The sequence below is a fragment of the Chiloscyllium plagiosum genome, unplaced genomic scaffold, assembly GCF_037043375.1.
Source record: "Chiloscyllium plagiosum isolate Xiang-an unplaced genomic scaffold, Cpla_swu_hap1 HiC_scaffold_29, whole genome shotgun sequence".
Classification (NCBI taxonomy): Eukaryota; Metazoa; Chordata; class Chondrichthyes; order Orectolobiformes; family Hemiscylliidae; genus Chiloscyllium; species Chiloscyllium plagiosum.
The window spans coordinates 7124274-7146094 of NW_028270167.1; the positions used below are offsets into that span (position 1 = coordinate 7124274).

At 43.1% G+C, this 21821-nt stretch overlaps 1 protein-coding gene across 3 annotated transcripts in view; it reads left to right on the plus strand.

Annotated features, from left to right (window-relative positions):
• LOC122540598 (transmembrane protease serine 4-like) overlaps positions 1 to 21821 on the plus strand; it is a 57866-nt gene that overhangs the window by 13883 nt on the left and 22162 nt on the right. For 2 of the 3 annotated variants that reach the window (XM_043676515.2, XM_043676514.2), the window contains exons 2-3: positions 19181 to 19265; positions 21634 to 21744. In XM_043676515.2, the coding sequence (XP_043532450.2) occupies positions 19181 to 19265; positions 21634 to 21744 (196 nt within the window). The remainder of the gene's footprint in view (positions 1 to 19180; positions 19266 to 21633; positions 21745 to 21821) is intronic. The other variant, XM_087976340.1, reaches the window with a different exon arrangement.

Sequence of the window (21821 nt, forward strand, 5' to 3'; positions counted from 1 at the left end):
TGCCCACCACGCTTGTTCTTTCTCCCTTTGTCAATGCCCCGTATGAGCCAATTATTCTACTTGGCAGAGACAGAGCCAATGTGCCCCCTGTCAGCATCTCCTACTTGTAGTTTTGGAGATTTTGTGGTTTTTGTTGTGGTTGGTTTCTGTAGCTGACCCAGTTTGAGTTTTTGGTAAGCAGTTCCTCCTGCCTCCGAGGTTTTTGGGAATGAGAAATTGGTAAATGAGTAACAGCAGTCGTGAGGATTGTCGAGGAAAAACCAACGTGGATCACTAACTTTCTTTCTTTTTCTGGAAAAAAAAGTTGTGAGCGTTGCACGGTTAGATCTCACTTGACTTTCACCCGCAGCAATGTGACTAACTGTTCTCTGAAATGGTCAAACAATCCTTCCTCCATATACTGCAGCCAGCTGTGTTCCTTCTGCTTTCAGTCTTTACATTAACCTTGTGCCCAGGTTCCTTGCTTGAATCATAAATCACTGGAAACATCTCATTCCTCTCAATTCTGACCCATTGCTTCATTGGGCCACAGTTCGATCACATTGGGATGCAAATCTTCTCCATAAACAGCCAGAACTTTTAAAAAGAGTATTTATTTACTTATGTGTATTTCCCCAGATTAGGCAGTTAGTTTCCATTATTTCTGAGCATCCCTGGTGAAATTAGAGTTTGCCACCCGTCTCTAATTGCTCAGAGGACAGTGAACATCAACCACATTGTTGTGGGTCTGGAGTCACGTGTTGGTCAGATTGGGTAAGTGCGGCAGATTTCCTTCCCAAAAGGAAAGAGAACCAGATATTTGTTTTTAAATAATCACCATGGTTCCCATGATGGTATCTTTTTTGACTGTAGATTTTAAAACTTGAATTGAAATGTCACCATCTGCCAAGTTCCCAGAATGTTATGTGCAAATAGAAATTGTTGGAGAAACTCAGCAGGTCAGGCAGCGTTTGTGGAGAGACACAGACTTAACATTTCGAGTCCAATGTCCCTTCAGAATGCTCTGACACATTTTGAAGAACAGTCATGGGATTTGGAACATTGACTCTGCTTTCTCTCCACCAATGCTGCTCGACCTGCTTAGCTTCTCCAGCATTGTGCTGGAAATCTGCACTCACTTTGGACACTGCCTCTACCTCTTTGTCTACCTGATTTTGTTATTGCTCCCTTTGTTAATGCCCCTTTCAATTGAGCCCTCTCTCCCTCACTTGTTCACTACTGCCCTATGTTCTTTTTATGTTTCAGATCTCCTCCATCAATGTTTTTTACCTTGATTTTTAAGGATAGATGAAAGCAGGAACAAGGGCTGCAAAGGTTTATCTGCCTCGAGACAAGGCCATTAGTGGTGGCGTGATTAAAATGGGGAAAATTCACATGAGGTCACAGTTGGAAGGGTGACTTTTTAGGGGGGGGGCTGATGGAGTGGGAGTTGTGTAAAGCAGGTATAAAGAGGGTGAAAAGGTTTAAAATTTAGCCATTTCCTGATCAGGAGCTGCTATAGGTCCATCCAGTCCTTGGTGGAGTCCAGAGGGCATATAACTGCCAACTTCCTGATTGGCTATATTCCTGGATTCCGTCACAGACCACCTACACACTCCCTCTGCCCATCCCCTGGATGGGCTGCCTTCCAAGATCAACTGCAAGGCGAACTTTCTTTTATATCCAAACTTCGGCATCAGCAGAAGTATGCCATTCAGCCCATCGAAACATCTCCAATATTTGCATGATTGTTAAGTGCAAATGCTCAAAGAAAATGCATGAATTGTTTATTTAGTGTCCCAGCTGCGATTTATTTTCTGAGGTTTGTTTTTGTTTTGATGCTAGCAACCTGCAGGAGCTTAATCCTCAGTATTTGGAGACTCCAGGCCATTTCTAGAGGATTAGCAACCCACTGGTTCTGAAGATTCCCGGACCTTGTGGGTGCATGGGCTCTCTGCGCAGTTGCCTGATTGCGGAACAGTTGCTTTCCTCTGGGTTAAGCTCAAACCTGGCAGCTTTACCATGTTCTCAGGCAGTGCCAGCATGCAAATACAACGTGTGGGCCAATTAATCCACTTGGCACAGAGACAGCCACTGTGCCCCCTGTCAACAACACTGACTTATAGTTTGGAGAGTTTGTAGTTTTTGTTGTGGTTGGTTTCTGCAGCTGACCCAGTTTGAGTTTTTGGTAAGCAGTTCCCCCTGCCTCCCAGGTTTTTGGGAATGAGAAATTGGTAAATGAGTAGAAGTAGTCATGAGGATCACTAACTTTCTTTATTTTTCTGGAAGGAAAAGTTGTGAGCGTTGCACGGTTAGATCTCATGTGACTTTCACCCCCAGCAATGTGACTAACTGTTCTCTGAAATGGTCAAACAATCCTTCCTCCATATACTGCAGCCAGCTGTGTTCCTTCTGCTTTTAGTCTTTACATTAACCTTATACCCAGGTCCCTTGCTTGAATCATAAATCACTGGAAACATCTCATTCCTCTCAGTTCGGTCCCATTCCTTCATTGGGCTAAAATTCTATCACATTGGGACTCTAATCTTCTCCGTAAACAGCCAGAATTTTTAAAAAAGTATTTATTTATTTGTATTTCCCCAGATTAGGCAGTTAGTTTCCTTTATTTCTGAGCATCCCTGGTGAAAATGGATTTTGCTGCCTATCTCTAATTGCTCAGAGGACAGTGAACATCAACCACATTGTTGTGGGTCTGGAGTCACGTGTAGCTCAGATTGGGTCAGGGCAGCAGATTTCCTTCCCAAAAGGAAAGTGAATGAGATATTTGTTTTTAAACTATGATTTTTTTTAAATTTCCTTTTTTTTTTAAATATACTGCATTCCAATTTCCCCATCTGCTGACCCTTGAGTGTTAAATAGAAATAGAAATTGCTAGAGAAATTCAGCAATTTTGGAAGCCACTGTGGAAAGAAAGCAGAGTCAATGATTCCAGTCCAGTGTCCCTTCTTCAGAATGTTCTGACCCATTTTGAAGAACAGTAATGGGATTTGCAACGTTAACTCTGCTTTCTCTCCACTGATGCTGCCAGTCCTGCTGAGTTTCTCCAACGATTTCTGTTTTTGTTTTAGATTTCCAGTATCTGCAGTTCTTTGCTGTGGGATACTAACTTGGGGTTCTGGATTACTAGTCCAGTGACAGAACATCATCTCCTGCTCTGAGATTTTGACAACATCCCTGTCAGTGTCCTGAGGGTGAACACTCCTTCAGGTGTTCTCTAAACCCTTAAATCCTAATTTTGATATTCCAAGTCTCTTGCGTTTTGAATGCATGTATACTCCAAATCAGGCAGCTTTACCCATTGCAGCTTCCAAAGGGGCTGATGGAAGAGAGGAGGCAATTACCTCCACGTCATTAACCAAGTGTGATTAGATCAAACTATTTTCCATGTATGTTGTTTGTACAATTTGTGAATGTTAATAATTAACATCAACTTTAAATGAAGGGCCATATGACTAACAACTGCTGCGAGGTGGGGGTAGGACAGGGGGAAGGGATTAGTGTAGGAGGAAGTGCATGAACATAAACTCAGTTGCACTGCTTCTGAATGCCAGGCAGCTGCCAGTTAGCAGTGACTGGGACCCCTGGGTACCTGCCATCTGCTACAGGGAGGGAGCTGGAGACTGGAGCTCTGCGTGCGTACAGATTGGAGAAAATTGCTCACACTCTGCCAAGGTAGGGTTGTCAGTTTTGGGTGACTGCGTTGCTCTATCCTCACACTGCCCCAGTCCCACTCTCTCTCCACCATCCAGTTGGGAAGGAAGTGGACTCTTGGGCTGCCCAACTGGGTCAAACTTGACGTGTTACTTGGTGGCTAGATTAGAGTGGTGCTGGAAAAACACAGCAGGTCAGGCAGCATCAGAGGAGCAGGAAAATCAACATTTCAGGCAAAAGCCCTTCATCAGGAATGTGAAGGGCTTTTGCCCGAAACATCGATTTTTATTTTTATTTTTTTTTATTTTCCTGCTCCTCGCATGCTGCCTGACCTGCTGTGCTTTTCCAGCACCACTCTGATCTAGACTCTGATTTCCAGCATCTGCAGCACTCACTTTTGCCGTGTTACTGGGTGGGTCTTTTGTCCTCATCTCCAGTATTTTTAGAACCAATACAATCTGAGAAAGTCACAGGAGAAGGCTATTCAACCTGTTGTCTGTGCTGGCCCTCCACAGCTGCAGTTCACCTTGTGCCATTCCTTTTCCTTTCTCCCTGTTGGTTTTTTTTTTGCATTATTATGTCTTTTCCCTATACCCTGCAAATTATTATTTTTCAGATGACAATCCAATTGCCTCTTGGATATCTCACTTGAATCTGCTGCCACTGTACTCTCAGGCAATGCATTCTGTGTGAGAAGGTTTCTCCTCCTATTTCCATTGCTTCTTTTTAATCTATTACTGGAAGTCTGTGCTGCCTAGTTCTCTACCCTTCCATTAATTGGAACAGGTTTTCCCTATTGACTCAGTCCAGACCCCTTATAATTTGACCTCCTCGATCAGATCTCCTTTCGATCTTCTAATCTCCAAGGAGAGCAGTCTCCAATCTGTCTGCGCAACTAAAATTTCACATTCACAAGATTCCTGTGAATCTTGCTTGTACCCAGTCCAATGCTTTTCTTAAAGTGTGATCCTCCGCGTTGGCCACAATCCTGCGAGGTGAGGCTTGAATCATTTTGTGCTCTGCCCCCTTGTTGATCACTCCCAGCACGCTATAAGCTTTAATAACCATTACCTCCAACCTATCTTGTCACCCTCTGCCTGCTCCTGGGTGCCACCCCTCCTCCCCAGCCGCATTTTGAGTTATATCTTTTTGTATGTTGTCTCTGTGTTCTTCTGACCAAAGTAATTCTCTTCATACTTTCCTGCTTAAATGTAATTACCTTTTTAATTTGAAGCACTTTGACCTTTTTTGGAGTTTTCCATGCTTCTCCTCACAGTTCATAATCCTATGCAAGCTTTTGTTTCACCAACAAATTTTGCAATTGTGCCCTGTACACCAGAGCGTAAATCAGTAATGCACATCAGGAAGTGCAGGGGTCTGAAAACACATCCCTGGGGCGCATCACTGTAACCCCATCCCCAAAGAAAACATACCACCCACTTTCCTGTCACTGAGCCAATTTTTGTCTTCATGAGGATACTGTCCATTTTATTCCATGAGCTATAAATGAGGTGTTCAAAGAAAATGAATGATGAATAAAGCCCTTTTAATCGAAAACAAGGCAAAAAACATTCCAAGCAGAATCCCGAGGTTAATCTTCAATCCCTGGAGGCACACTAGGGTCAATCCTGGAGGGCATGAGGCTTCGAGGGCAGTGTTGTTTTGCTGTTGCAAAAGTGTCACGGTCTCCCCTCTCCTGAGTAGGAGTGTGGAGGGAAAATACTGGGAAATTTAGCAAAATGAACTTCCTGTATGAGGTGCAATCACGAAATGGCACTGAGATTAATATACAGAATTAACCTGTTCAGTATTGAGTTTGTATGACTATTTGCATAATTAGAAACTTGAAATGCTTGAAGCAGAGTAGATCAGTAGGGTAATAAATTGTAACTTGTCTTTTGTAAATTTCCATTTAGATAATTTTCCCTGATCTATTTTAAGTTGAAATCAGTTTTATGGATTGTGGTTAAAAATGATCGGGAGCAGTATATGAATGTTTGAGTGGAAATAGCTTTACTGAAAATTGCTTAAAATATACTGATATTTGTAAATCTCATTGGTATACAATAATTAGTTTGAACAATACATGTACTTTTGATATGACGCACCACTTACAACTTGTGAACTGGTACATGTGCAGCTAAGACATACATGAGCCTTTTAACCAGTCTTCCTGGACAAGTAGAATATTGCAATTTTTTTTTGCCACAGTTTGGTGAACGGGAGATGATTTAGCTGGTGTAAAAGATCACCACAACAAAGGGCTCTTGTGGTGCAATGGTAGCGTCCCTACCTCTGGCCTCCTTGCTATTGGAAGGATGTTGTTAAACTTGAAAGTGTTCAGAAAAGATTTACAAGGATGTTGCTAGGGTTGGAGGATTTGAGCAACAGGGAGATGCTGAATAGGCTAGGGCTATTTTCTCTGGAGCGTCAGGGGCTGAGGGATGACCTTATAGAGATTTATAAAACCATGATGGGCATGGATAGGATATATAGTAAAGCTCTTTTCTCCAGGGTAGGGGTGTCCAAAGTTATAGATGGCAAATGCTTGAGGTGAGGGGGGAAGTTTAAAAGGAACCTGAAGGGTAACTTTCTCACATAGAGGGTGGTGTATGTATGGATGAATTGCCAGATGAAGTGGTGAAGGCAGGTACAATGACAGTATTGAAAAGGCATCTGGATGGGCATATGAATAGGAAGGGTTTAGAGGGATATGGGCCAAGTGCTGGCAAATGGGACTGGATAGGTTTGGATGTCTGGTCGGCATGGATGAGTTGGACCGAAGGGTCTGTCCTTCTCTATGACTGTGCCAGCAGATTGGTTCCAAATCCCATCTGCTCCCAGATGCATGTAATAACATGTCTGAGCACAATGGTTAAAAATCTAGACACAACTCAATTTGATAGCTGCTGCTACAATCAGAGGGTGAGAATCTAAAGATCAAGACAAAGGTTTTAGGTGTAATTCACTTTGTGATCAAATTCCACCGCCAATTTGCATTTTGTTTGGCAATAATTCAAAGGTGGAAGGGTCAATGAATAGGACAGGAGCAACATGAGAATTTTTACAGGGCGTTATGTTGATCAACAATGTGCTTCCTGAAACAGATGCTGATAACTTTTGCAAGGGAATTGGATATACACTTGGAGAAATTTACAAGTCTATGGGGAAAGGGCTGGGAAATGGGATCAGTTCAGTGGGTCTTTCAAAGAATTGGTACAGGTGAAACGAGAGACTCACAGCTGAGTGAGATTCCAGGCTGTGACTAGCCCCGAATACCTACATTGGTGGCTGAGCATTCCAAACACATTTTGTGGAGATAAAGCTTTAATATTTGGAATTTTTCTTACCTTTTGGACTTTTAAAAAATTTTGTCTGTTTTTTTTAATTTTAGTTTTGTAACCAAGATGGTGCTAGAGAATGGTGACATTGTTCAGTTTTCACTGTATTCGTGTGTACACTGGACAATAATATCTAATTCTAAAATATACTAATTTGAGCTGAATGGCCTCCAGTGCTGTGTCATGTTGTGTTTCTGCTGATACGACAATTAGGAATGAGCAAAAAATCCAACACTTCATTCTTCAAGTCAATTATGCAAGTGTTCTTTCTGAATTTGTTTCTTGTCCATCAATAGACAATAGATGCAGAAGTACGCCATTCGGCCCTTCGAGCCAGCACCACCATTCATTATGATCATGGCTGATCATCCACAATCAGTATCCTGTTCCTGCCTTATCCCCATAACCCTTGATTCCACTATCTTCAAGAGCTCTATCCATCTCTTTCTTGAAAGTATCCAGAGACTAGGCCTCCACTGCTATCTGGGGAAGAGCTTTCCATACACCCACCACTCTCTGGGTGAAGACGTTTCTCCTCAACTCTGTTCTAAATGGCCTACCCCTTATTTTTAAACTGTGTCCTCTGGTTCTGGACTCACCCATCAGTGGAAACATGCTTCCTGTCTCCAGTGTCCAATCCTTTGAGATGTATAAGATTATTAATCAGATCCCCTCTCATCCTTCTAAACTCAAGTGTATACAAGCCCAGTCGCTCCAATCTTTCAACATGTGATAGTCCCGCCATTCTGGGAATTGACCTCGTGAACCTATGCTGCACTCTCTCAACAGCCAGAATGTCCTTCCTCAAATTTGGAGACCAAAACTGCACAAAATACTCCAGGTGTGATCTCACCAGGGCCCTGTACAACTGCAGAAGGACCTCTTTGCTTCTACACTCAAGTCCTCTTGTTATGAAAGCCAGCATGCCATTAGCTTTCTTCACTACCTGCTGTACCTGCATGCTTACCTTCATTGACTGGTGTACAAGAACACCTAGATCTCGTTGTACTTCCCCTTTGCCTAACTTGACTCCATTTAGATAGTAATCTGCTTTCCTGTTCTTGCCACCAAAGTGGATAACCACACATTTTTCCACATTAAACTGCATCTGTCATGCATCCGTTTACTCACCTAGCCTGTCCAAGTCACCCTGTATTCTCATAACATCCTCCTCACATTTCACCCTGCCACCCAGCTTTGTGTCATCAGCAGATTTGCTAATATTACTTTTCATGCCTTCATCTATATCATTGATGTGTATTGTAAACAGCTGCGGTCCCAGCACCGAATCTTGTGGTACCCCACTGGTCATCGCCTGCCATTCCGAAAGGGAGCTGTTTATCACTGCTCTTTGCTTCCTGTCAGCCAGCCGATTTTCAATCCAAGTCAGTATTTTGCCCCCAATACCATGTAGCCTAATTTTGCTCACTAATCTCCTATGTGGGACTTTATCAATGGCTTTCTGAAAGTCCAGGTACACTACATCCACTGGCTCTCCCTTGTCCATCTCCATAGCTACATCCTCAAAAAATTCTAGAAGATTAGTCAAGCATGATTTTCCCTTCGTAAATCCATGCTGACTCTGACCTATCCTGTTACTGCTATCCAAATGAGTCGTAATTTCATCTTTTATAATTGACTCCAGCATCTTTCCCACCACTGACCTCATTGGTGTTTATCCTGCTGAGGGGGCATTGGAAAGCAGTGCAGCTGACTGTGGAGGGTTTAGCTCAATCCAGAGCATATTGATCAAAGTCCTGGAGTTCTTGTGTGTTGGTATAGCCAGCAGTTGGTTTCCTTCTCCAGTGGAGTAACTTCATGATCATGGCAATCACTGTTCTGACAAAGACTCACTGGACTTGAAATATTAGCTGTGCTTCTCTCTCCACAGACACTGCCAGACCTGCTGAGTTTCTCCAACAGTTGATTGTTGTTTCAGATTTCAGACTTCTCACCTCCTCTGACCCCACCCTCCTCTTCCTCCTGTTTCTCCCCCCCCCAATCTCTCCCTTTCTTTATCTCTCTCTCTCTCTGTGTGCAAAAGGGCAATGCTCCGAAAGCTAGTGCTTCCAATTAACCCTGTTGGACTATAACCTGGTGGTGTGATTTTTAACTTTGTCCACCCCAGTCCAACACCGGCATCTCCACATCAACAGTAACTTTCAGATATCCTGCAGATTTACAATCATTCCTATGTTGTAAGCAGCCAGAAATGTGATTGGTCTATTGTGAAGTCTTTATCATGTCAATGTTTTTCTTTAAATCAATATGGATATGTGAGGGACTTCAAATGGTTTTCTATATGCGTAGTATTTGGATAATTGATATACTAGTTTGTGTAAGTCTCTAATGCACCAATTCCTAAACAGTGGAAGTAATTCTAAATGTGACAATAAATCACATGAGTAATGATCAGGTAACATTTTATGAGACTGCAGGTTGTTCGAGGAAGTGAAGGTTCGGGGGTGTAAACTTGCAGGTTACATTACTCAGAATGAATAAAGCAATTACAATGAGTTTCTCGCTCAATAGAGTGAGGGTGTTGCATTTGTAATATGGGAGCTTTGGGGTTTGAGGATCAACGAACTATGATTCACAGGTGGACTGGGCAGCATTGAGAATAAATTGGACAAGGTTTACTGTTCTCATCAGGAAAGTGTGCGAAGTTCCCCAAAGGTTTCTCGAATATATGAAAAGGATTCAGGAACAGAAGGAGGGAGAAAACTGTAGGAATAGAAGTCATGTGGAACAATAATGCTGTGAGCCCAGGTCAGTGCGATCCCAGTCATTTGTGTGGCCCAGGTGAGTCCTCATTGAGGTTACCTGAAACTTTAGATCATTAGACCACTTTGATCTGTCTTGCTCTGTTCATACTGATAGCTCTTTGGGCACTCCAAAATGTTTCTCGATCCTAAAATATTTGTTTTCATTTGTGAAAATGTAGTTGGTGTAATGTTGAAATGGATCAGTTGTTGTCCGTCTTCTGTGCACTGCGTTAGCAGTTTCTTGGCAACCTTCTGCGTTACACCCAAAGTTACTGAAATATTGGTGCTTATTGCAAAAGAAATTGAGTGCAGGGAAATTCTGCTTCAAATTTACAAGATCTCAGTGAAACTGCAGCTGCAGTGTTGTGTGCAGTTTTGATCTACTTGTGATACCGTTGTATAGAAGCAGTATAGAGAAGGTTTTGAGTTTTAGACTATCACAATAGCTAGCCATCCAGCAACTACTCTATTTTGTATCTATTCTAACCTCACTGCCCAGCATTTATTTCCATAGCCTTTCCATGGCATTTCAAGTGCTCACCTAAATAATTCTTTTAATGTTGTGATGTTTCCTGCCTTGATTGCCCTTTTGAGGCAGTTAGTTCCAGGTACCCACCACCCCCTGGGTGGAAAAGAAACAATCCTTAAATCCCCTCTAAACGTCCTGCTTCCTCCCTTAAATCTTTCCTCCCGGTAATTGACCACCTCTAACGAGAGAAGCTTCTTCCTAGCAACCCTATCAAAGCCCTTCAAAATTTGTGGACTTCAATCAGGAATCCCCCTTCAGCCTTCAGTCTATCGAGTTTACATTCATAATAGAATAGTTTCAGGCCAGGCAGCATCCTGATAAATTTCCCCTGCATACTCTCCTATGCGTTATGATTTGGAGATGCTGGTGTTGGACTGGGGTGTACAAAGTTAAAAATCACACAACACCAGGTTATAGTCCAACAGGTTTAATTGGAAGCACACTAGCTTTTGGATGAGCGGCGCTCTGAAAACTAGTGTGCTTCCAATTAAACCTGTTGGCCTATAACCTGGTGTTGTGATTTCCAACCCCTATATGTTACATCCTTCCTTTAGTGTGATAACCCAGAATTACATACCGTATTCCAGCTGTGGACTGGCTGTGTCCTATACAGCTCCATTGTAATCTCCCAGCTCTGGTATTCAATACCTTGACTGATGAACACCAGTATCCCACATTAAACCCCTAACCACCTATCCTGTTGCTTTCAATAACCTGTGTACATCCTCAGCAAGATCGCTTACTCAGCTGATACCTGGGATAATCAAAGAATCATGGGATCCTCACAGTGTGGAAGCAGACCATTCAACCCATCAAGTCCATATTGACCCTCTGACCAGCAGCCCACCCGGACCCAGCCTACCTACCCTATCCTTGTAACCCTGCATTTCCCCTGGCTAATCCACCTAGTCCACACATCACTGGACACTATGGGCAATTTAACATGACCAATCCACCTAACCTGTACATCTTTGGATTGTGTCAGGAAACTGGATCACCTGGAGGAAACCCACGTAGACACGGAGAACATAGAGCATAGAAGAATACAGCGCAGTACAGGCCCTTTGGCCCTCGATGTTGCGCCGATCCAAGCCCACCTAACCTACACTAGCCCACTATCCTCCATATGCCTATCCAATGCCCGCTTAAATGCCCATAATGAGGGAGAGTCCACCACTGCTACTGGCAGGGCATTCCATGAACTCACGACTCGCTGAGTAAAGAACCTACCCCTAACATCTGTCCTATACCTACCCCCCCCTTAATTTAAAGCTATGCCCCTTGTAATAGCTGTGAATGTGCAAACTCCACACAGACAGTCACCCGAGTGTGGAATTGAACCTGAGTCCCTGGCACTGTGAGGCTGCCCCACGGGCTTATCTTAAAAATAAAAATTGAACAGGTTGGGCTTGTATAATTTGAAAGTTAGAAGTTTTAGATTAGATTTCCTATAGTATCAAAACATTCCCTTCGGCCCAACAAGTCCACACTGACCCTCTGAACAGCAACCCACCCGAACCCATTCCCCTATATTTACCCCTGACTAATATACCTAACACTATGGGCAATTTAGCATGGCCAATTAACCTAACCTGCGTATCTTTGGATTATGGGAGGAAACTCACACAGACACGGGGAGAATGTGCAAACTCCACACAGTCATCCGAGGTGGGAATCAAAACCAGGACCCTGGTACTGTGAGGCAACATTGCTAACCACTGAGCCAACGTGCCATCCCAGGTATTTCTTATTGAAGAATCTTCAAGGAACCTGACAGGGTGGATACTGAGAAGATAGTCCTTCTCCTTGGACAGTCTAGAACAATTGGGTGTGGCACAGTTTAAAACTGAGATGAGGATAAATCCTTTCACTGATGGTATTTAGTGTTTGGAATTTTTGCCCCCAGTGAGCAGTGGAGGCTGGGTCATTGAATATATTCAAGGCAGAGTTGGACAGATTTTTGATCAACAAATGGGATTCAAGGTTATGGAGGACGGAGAAGAAAGTGTTGAAGCCACAATCGGATCAACCATGATCTAAGATGGGCTGAATGACCCAATCTCCTTAATTCTTATGAAGCAGTGCTCAGGTAGTGAGGTAGGGTTTTCTATTTTTAATGCCTGTACATTTTTTCTTTTGGGAATGAGTGTTCTGCCCTTAACTTTATGGAATTCTGGGGACTGCCTTTATTTTGAATAGTTATTTTGGCTGTGTTTGTTAACCCATCTTGGGGAATGAGAAAAACCATCACAATATGTTTCCGTCACCTGGCTGTGGGAGAGAGACAGTGGAACATCATTCAACTCTGGCTGATTTGAACACAACACCTTGCCCTCAATCCTATCCCCACAACACACCTCTGACTGACTATTCACCATAGAGTCATAGAGATGTACAGACCCTTCAGTCCAACTCGTCCCTGTTGACCAGATATCCCACCCCAATCTAGTCCCACCTGCCAGCAGCCAGCCCATATCATTCATGTACCCATCTAGATGCCTTCATTGAGAGGGTAATTTCACTGCAATCATATTCCAGAGCCTGTGTCTACACTTTAACAGCTGGGGGAGACTTTAAATCCAGTTTATAAATCTGGAGCACAGTGCTTGTCTCATTTGCAAATGACTTGTTTTGTTAAACTACAAACCCATCCCATCTAGAATCCCTGCAGTGTGGAAGCAAACCATTTGGCCCATTGACCATTCGAAGAGCATCCCATCCAGTCCCTGTCACCCTGCACTTTCATCTGAAATAAAACAGTGAAACTGAAACTCTCAAAGAGAAATGAAACAAAATGGATGCAGAGATTTACAATCTGAAATTCTTGAAATTGCTATTGTCTGAAATGCTGTGTTGTGCTTAATCAAAAGATAAGGTGCTATTCTTCAAGCTTATCTCGAACCTTACCGGGATAAATCAGTGGGCCTAGGGCGGGGAGCTCTGTACGGGTCACAGAATTAAATTAATAGGTGACACAAAACTCAGGGACCCACCCCTGGAATGGAAGGAGATGTTCCACAAAGCCAACAAGCTGCCAGCTGCCTTGTTTCAGAGGGGACAGTGTTGTGAGGGTGGGAATACTGTATTCCAAGTTGAAGAGGTGCTGCATATCTCTGTTTGTGTCTTTGGACAGTGACCAGAGAGAGACCATTTTTAAAAAAAAAAAAACAGGCAGATGTTGCACCTCCGTGTAGTGCCAAGGAAAGGGTGAGAGTACTGAGAGAACTTGAGAAATGGACAAGGGATTTGTGGAGGAAAGTGTCCCCCTGGAATGCTGACAGGAGTTGGAGTCAGGAAGATGGTTCTTGGTATTGGAATCATGTTGGAGGTGGGGGGCATGTTGGAAGTAGTGGTATTAATTAAATACTGTGGTGGAAGGTGAGGGCTTGGAGAATCCTATCTTGGATTAGGAGCGAGGGGGAAAGGTGAGAGCAAATGTGCCGTGACATGGGGCAGATCTGATCAAGGGCCCTGTCAGTCATGATTGGGGCAGTCGTCCTGAGAAGAAAGGCAGACATCTCCGAAACACTGTTGTGAGAGGTTGCATCAACATGAGAGATGTGACTGAGCTGGAGAGATCTGGGAGAATACAACCAATTCTTGCGGTTAGTGCATGTTAGGGAGTGTAGTCAAGGATTTATAGCGAATATTAGTAAATAATCTCAGAAGTGGAGACAGAGGTTGAGTAGAAGGGAAGAGTTGGAGATGGACCATGTGAAGTTGAGAAGTAAAGCCAATGAAATTTTCCAGTTCGGAGCAACAACAGGAAATGGCACAGATACAGCCGTCCATGTCATGGAAGAGTGTGTGCCAGAGTAGGATTGGAACAAAGAAAATTTGAAGCAAGTAAAGTATGTAGATGCTGGAGATTTGAGACCTTGCTGGAGTAAGACACATTCTCTGGATAAAGCAGTTGTAAAAGCCTCATCTTTTTATCTTTGTTTTGATTTGAATTGTGTATGGAAATAGGTAAGGTCTACTGTAAACCAAGGAGTGTGGAAGTAGTTGCACAGCTTAGAAACAAGTCATTGTAGCTCATTGTGAGTTGTGTTTACACTGTTGTTTTGTTCAAGAAATGGGTTTAAGACCCAATGGCACTGTGGGTGGGTATGCAGAGCAAGGTTCACCCAAGGCAACCCATTCAGCAGTCATTCCATTCGGACCAGTTGTGGAGACTAGGCATGAGAACAACACTCTTTTGTGTGTGTACGTACGTGTGTGTACGTACGTGTGTGTACGTACGTGTGTGTACGTACGTGTGTGTACGTACGTGTGTGTACGTACGTGTGTGTGTGTGTGTGTGTGTGTGTGTACCCCTGGCCGGGTCGCCGTACATGTACCCGTCCCGGCACGTCCCGGCATAGGTCGGTAATGCCGCGATGGTCTTGCCGGACCGTAGGCCTGTAGTCACCCACATTAGAGACACCTCTGATGGTGGTTCAACCAGTATCATAGAGTCATATAGGATGGAAACAATCCAAACAGTCCATGCTGAACATAAACCCAAACTAAACTAGTCCCACCTGGGCCATACCTCTCCACACCTTTCCTAGTTATGTATGGTACATTATAATAACTGTAATAATTTGAAATAAAAACTGTAATAAATCTTTAACTAAGCCTGCAATCCCAGGAGTAGCTGCAAGATCATTATTCCTCAGGGGAGGGGAGCGTTTGAGAAAGTGGGATCTCCGTTGGCATGGGAATTAAGCCCACTCTATTGGGATCACTCTGTATTGTAGGCCACCTATCTAGCCAACTGAGCTAACAAGGCAGTTAAATATTAGTCTGTTAATGTGGGGTTACATTTGACTACGTAACAGCAGCAAATTTCCTCTCCTCTTTGGATTCTTAATCACTATTTAATAGCTTTCCAGTCACTCTTACTGATATCTGTTTTATTAGATTTCAGATTTTTGTAAAACTGATTTCAAATTCTTAAAAAAAATTTGAATCCCTGTCCTCTGGGTGACCAGCCCCATGTATTCTCTATTCCCACCATATCCTTGTGTTTTTTAACAACATTTACTTGATCTCTGAGAGTGAGGAAATGTTTCTTAACACTTATGCTTGCCTCTGAGTTTTGGTTAAAAATAGAAATATAAAAGGTTAAAGGGGGATCTAATTAAGATGTTGAAGATACTTAAAAGGAATTGATAAATAGGGAGAAACTATATTTCCATTTGTTGGTAGAGGTGACAAGAGGGAGTTCAGAACAAGGAGCATCATTACCTGAAAAGTATAACCCAGTCATTCAGGGCTGGCACTGGGTAGCACTCCTTCATATAAAGGGTTTGAAATTTAACATGTCCTGAAAGCAAACCTCTCAGACTGAAGTTCAGTTGAAACTATCAACATTGCAATGAATACGTTTTTGTGGGATGTGCGTGAGGAAAATGGAGTTATGATTCAGATCTGCTATGATGTAATTTAATTAGAGTCATAGGGTTGTATAGCATGTAAACAAACCCTTTGCTCCAGCTCGTCCATGCTGATCAGATATCTGAAATTAATCTAGTCCCATTTGCCAGCACTTGGCCCATAACCCTCTAAACCCTTCCTATTCACATACCCATCCAGATGCCTTTTTAATACTGTAATTGTACCAGCCTCCACCACTTTCTCTGGCAGCTCATTCCATAAACACACCACTCTCTGTGTGAAAAAGTTGCCCGTAGGTCCCTTTTAAATCTTTCCCCTGCCACCTTTAAATCTATGCCATCTACCTTTGGACTCCTATATCCTGGGGAAAAGACCTTGTTCCTCGTGATCTTTTGGAACAGATTTGAGCGGCTGAATGTCTGACTGTTTTTAATTCTTCAACATGCAATAGGAGCTTGTGTGAAAGACTCCCTTACCGTGCAGTGGGCTTTTTTATGCATCTATGGGCCGTGGGCATGGCTCACCAGGCCAGCAGTTATTGTCAGTCCCTAGTTGCCTTTGAAAAAAGTGGTGGTGAGCTGCCTTCTTGAACTGCTGCAGTCCACGCGCCCCTACCCCAGGACCAGGAAGCCTGAGTTCAGGTCCTGTCTGCTCCAGAGATATGTCATAGCATTTCCAAACAGGTTAATCAGTGAAAACACGGAACAGGAACTCGTGTCGATGTCAAGCAAGGAGGAGATTGGTGTAACTAGGGGATTGTGGCTGAGATAAAACCACCCAAGAGTCTCTGTGATAACCCTGACATGGATTGGCTCAATATTTTACTTGGAGAGGTTTCCTGAAGCTACTGTCAGATTTCTCTTCTTTTTGCTCCTTTGTCCCCCACCCCCATCCTCACTGACTCCAGGGACTGGTGTTACCAGAGACTGACATGAGGGAGGATTGAACAAATTTGATCCAGATGAAGTTTTCATTGATGTCTCAATCCTAACCTTCCATTGGCTATTCCCCAGCAAGTAAGAATCAATGATTTTTAGCCTCGTGAAGCTGGGAGGCGGAGAAGGTGCAATAATTTAAAAAACTGAAGAGCTGGAAATGTGAAATGAAAACAGAAATAGCTGGAAAATCTCAGCGGGTCTGGTGGAGAGAAAGCAGCGTTAACATTTTGTGACCAGTCACCCTCCTTCAGAGCCATGATACAATAATTGTTGGGGGCGGAGTTGTATAATCTCTCTTCTCAGTTGTCCTGTACAGGTAGGATTAGCAGGTTTCTCCATTTCAAAAGACGCTGTGACTTGAGCAGATTGGGTGGAATTAGAATTACATGGAGGATTGAGTAAAGTTCTCCAATCAAAGCAAAATACTGCAGATGCTGGAAATCAGAAATAAAAGGAGAAAGTGCTAAGGCAACTCAGCTGGGCGGATGGCATTTGAAGATTAGATTACTTACAATGTGGAAACAGGCCCTTCGGCCCAACAAGTCCACACCGACCCGCCGAAGCGTAACCCACCCAGACCCATTCTCCTACATTTACCCCTTCACCTAACACTACGGGCAATTTAGCTTGGCCAGTTCACCTAACCTGCACATTTTTGGACTGTGGGAGGAAACCCACGCAGACACTGGGAGAATGTGCAAATTCCACACAGACAGTCGCCTGAGGCGGGAATTGAACCCAGGTCTCTGGCGCTGTGAAGCAGCAGTGCTAACCACTGTGCCACCGTGCCGCCCTAAAAGTTGTGATTCTAAACACTAACTCGGTTTCTTTCTCCACAGCTGCCAGACCTACTGAGTTCCTCCAGCAATTTTCTTCCCTTATGAAGGAAAGCTGTTTTGGGCTGAAGGACCAGTGACTTTTTTTTTACAACACTCAAACAGATTCCACAGTCACTTTATTTCTGATGCCAGTCTACAAATGACCAGATTTATAGGATCAGGTTATTGTGGGATTTGGACTGCTGATCCTCTTGAGATTTTCTGGCCATACCAAGACCCTCACACTGTGTATTGTCAATGATCCAGCCCACAGGAGGCATTATTAGAGTAGATGGCAGCCTCTGAGCAAAAGAGTCATTACTGAACTTGTCAATGCTGTGTGCGGAAAGTTCAAGCTGTGGAGACCACCAGACACCCTCATACACACAGGAATCATACACAAAGCCTGGCTGTCTGTTCACTTGTTTGAAATTTGTGAAATACATAGTATGTTCAGACTGAAATGGACCTAGTGACATTGCTGGTCCATCCCAGTGTTTGTGCTCCACATCAGCTTTGTCTCACCTGCTCTACATTCCATTCTCTTTCATGTTTACTACACGTCATCTTAAAGGCAGCACTGCTATTGTATTGAACAATCTGTGAGTTCCACCACCTTATGTTCTGGTCAAAGGAGTTTCTATTGGATTCCTCATAGCATTTAAGAAGATAAAGTAGCCATAGTCTTCCTAGACCATTAGAGAGAGAGAGAGAAATGAGTGGTGTTGGTTTAACCTGAGGCTCAACGTACCTCCGGTGAGGCGATAGATTGAGAAAGAGAGTCTTTCATAGTAACCTCAGCTGATATGGGAGCTGAGTGCATGGTGTTGGTATCCTTTTCTTCTGCAAATCAGCCGTCCAGCCGACTGAACTTTACTGACTTTACATTTCTGGTTGCAGCTTTCATTTACCGCACAACAAAAACCTCTTCGTCCTCTGCCCTCTCAAACCATTTTGGAGTTCTCAAGATGGTAATAGGGAAGCCCTTAGCCTTCTCTCTTTTCTGGAGAATAGAGTCGCATCTTGTTCGGACTTCCATGTTATAGCTGCTTGCATCTGGTAGCAAACTTGTAAATTGTTTATTGCATTTTGTCTGGTGTCTCTCTATCCCTTTTTTTAAAATAATATGGAGACAAGAACTCCATGTGATCTGTCGAATTATTTTGCAATGTACAAGTTTACTGTAACTTTGCTTTTCAATTATATCCCTTTAGTTCGTTTGCTTTTACACGGGTTTTATTTTACAGCTGTGTTGCTACTTTGTGGTTTGCCTATCTATGTTGGGAAGTCTGTTTGCTTGTCTACAGTACTTAGACTTGTTTTCCCAGCAGTATGTGACCTCCTTATGCTTGCTCACCAAAATGCACCATCTTGCTTTGATCTGTGTTGAAATCTGTTTTGTTAATTGCAGGGCCATTCTGCCCATCCGATTTTGGGGGCTAGTAAGCTTTGGTTTGTGGACATGTTGACTGCGCCACTGATCGCTGGCGCAGCAATTGTCTCTGAACCTCTGGGATAGCGAGGAGAATAACTGCTGTGGGACTGTGACCCAACGTGAGCCCATTATATACCTTCCACCACCAGCCTGATGGAGATTTAGTAACTACGTGGCACCAGGATCTTCCTATTATGGTGGTAGCATAAGTGCACTCCTTCAACTCAAGGGCATTGTTGCACCCAGATTTCCTTTTATCATCTTCAACTCTTGACACCAGAAAGCATTTTGACTGTGTCCTTCTTGAATACCTTTTTTCAGGTACGGGAGAGTGTGACGTCAAGGGAAGAGACGGATGAGTCTGTTAGCCTCAAACCTTCGAGTCCAACCATTCCAATGGATCCAGGTTTAAAATCGAACTCTTCATGTTATGATCCTGTGGGCTAATGGGTGGCATGTTGGGGCCTGAAACCCATTTTGCTTTACCCTTCTTGAGGGAAGCTGTTGACTTTATTCTTTGGGCTCTTGCTTTGGCTTTGATAAAGGAGTTGAGGCTGAACTGATGTCGAAAGGTTGCTCATTGGGAATTGGATCAGAAGAGAAAGGAGTGGGGAATGGGGAACGCATTACTGCTGGGATGTGGAGGGAAGGCAGGACATGCCCAAATAACCGGGTGTTTCGATTTGTGGCAAAAATGGCCTTTTTTAAAAAAACTTATTCTTTCATGAGATGAGGATCACACAGGCAAGGCTAACCTATGTTGCCCATTCCTGATTGCCCTTGAACTGAAAAGCTTGCTGGGTCATTCCAGAGCCAAGCATATTACTGTTGATCTGGAGTCAGTTACAGGCCAGATTGAGTTAAAATGGCAGATTTCCTTCCCGAAAGGGCAGGTGTGAACCAGACATTTTTTGATTGCGTCAGTCGACAGACCATTACCATTTAAACTAAATTTTAACTCCAAATTTAGTATTTTCATTTATGCCAGTTTGCATGATGAGATTTGAACCTATGTCTCTGGTGTGTTAGATGGGGCCTGTGGGTTTCTAATTTAGTGAGATTACCACCACGTCACCCCTATTCTGCTCCATGGACCCCTGCTGATAGCGTGATACCCTACAGTGTGGAAACAGGCCATTTGGCCCAACAAGTCTGCACCAAAGACTAACCCACTCAGACCCATTTCCCTCTGACTAATGCACCTAATACTGTGGGTAATTTAGCATGGCCAATTCACATAACTTGCACATCTTTTGGATTGTGGGAGGAAACCTGAAGGAAACGCACGCAGAAACAGGGAAAATGTGCAAAGTCCACACAGACAGTTGCCCAAGACGGGAATTGAAGGCAGCAGTGCGAACCACTGAGCCCACCATGCCATCCTTTCCATGCCATCCTTATTTCCCCTCATCAACATATCCACAATTTTCTTCTTGTGGTTAACCAGCTTTTCTGAGATGTGGCTAATTTCCCTCAGTTACTTCACTTGATGAGCTCCATATTCTTTACACTATTTCTATTTAAAGATATTTCTGTTTGGCTATTCTAAGAATGATCTAACCAAGGTTCAGACAAATTTAGCGTAACTTGTCTGCTTTAAATTTCTTCCTTCCAGAAATAAGCCCCAGTACTTGTTTGTTTTAATGACCTTTTCTGCATTGCTATAGTTAATGATTTGTGAAGATGTAATTATAGCTGATTAGACAATCAGCGTAAAAATAAATTTGCATTTTGAATGGTATCAGAGAGACTGGAACCCAGATGTGTTTTTATTGGTCGGAGGGGAGAAACATTTCAGAGAAGTAAATGGGTAGAGGGTAATATCATTCCTTTACCAAACAGCAGGAGAGTGTGACTATTGTTGCAATTAGACATCTACTAACGATATCCCAGGAATGTGTGACGTTGATGCTCAGCATTCCACTTGGAAGATTTTGGTTCAGCCCTAAATCTGACACCCTAATAATTGTTTTTCGTTTTATAAAATGAGACCGTCACAAGAAGAGTTAAGAGACTTGCTGGAGACATAAATGAGTCATTTTCACATCATGTGAGCATGCCAGGATCTATAATCTCTCCTGTCAGTCATAGGACTCCTGTCTGACTCAGCATGTTGTGAGTTCAAGTCCTAATTCAGAGCCTTGATGAAATCTTAGTTGAGAATCACAGTACCCCACTAAGTGTACAGTCTTTGAGATGAGATGAAAAAATTCCAAGGGTCTGTTTGCCATCTTGGGTAGATGTAAGAAATTATTGGTGTCACTTGGTGGCCTGGCTAATGTTTGTTTCCTAAGTAATATCACTGAAAGGGATGGTCTAGTCATTAGTATATTCCTGCATGTGAGAACTTTGTGTGTGCAAGTTGGTTGCTAGGTTCCTGCCTTTCAACAGTGACTATTTTTTTTTTAAAAGCCTTTAATTGGCTGGAAAGCAGTTCGGGACATCCTGAGGTTGTATTAGGCACTATCTGAATGCATTTTTGTCTTTCATCTCAAATTCCTTTCTGGATCTGTGCAGCTCTCCTCCTCCTGCTCTTGGAGATCCTGTAGGAATTTTGGCTCCTCTCCTAAACTCTCCTCTTCCTGGGATGGGACAAATCCACAATAACTTTCCCTCCTTTAAAGCATTTGAACATTTTAATTCCCTGCATGTTTCCACAAACTTGTAAATAATTTGTACCCAATTTACCCAAACAGCATCCTCCTTCATAGCCAGTAGGTGTTGGGATAATTTAATGTCCACATACTAATAAATACATATTTTCCAATCTCTAGAAATATCTACCAGATTTCCATGCAGATGCAAAATGTCTAAGCGGAAGACCATTATAACTGTACTCTCGGTCATTACTGTCATTGCAATTCTTGTGGTTGCCATTTATTTTGGTAAGTTCCCTTCCTCGTTCAAAATGTTATTAAATGCTCCTCCTCGTCATGCCCTTTTATTTTCTGCAGTTTGCTAT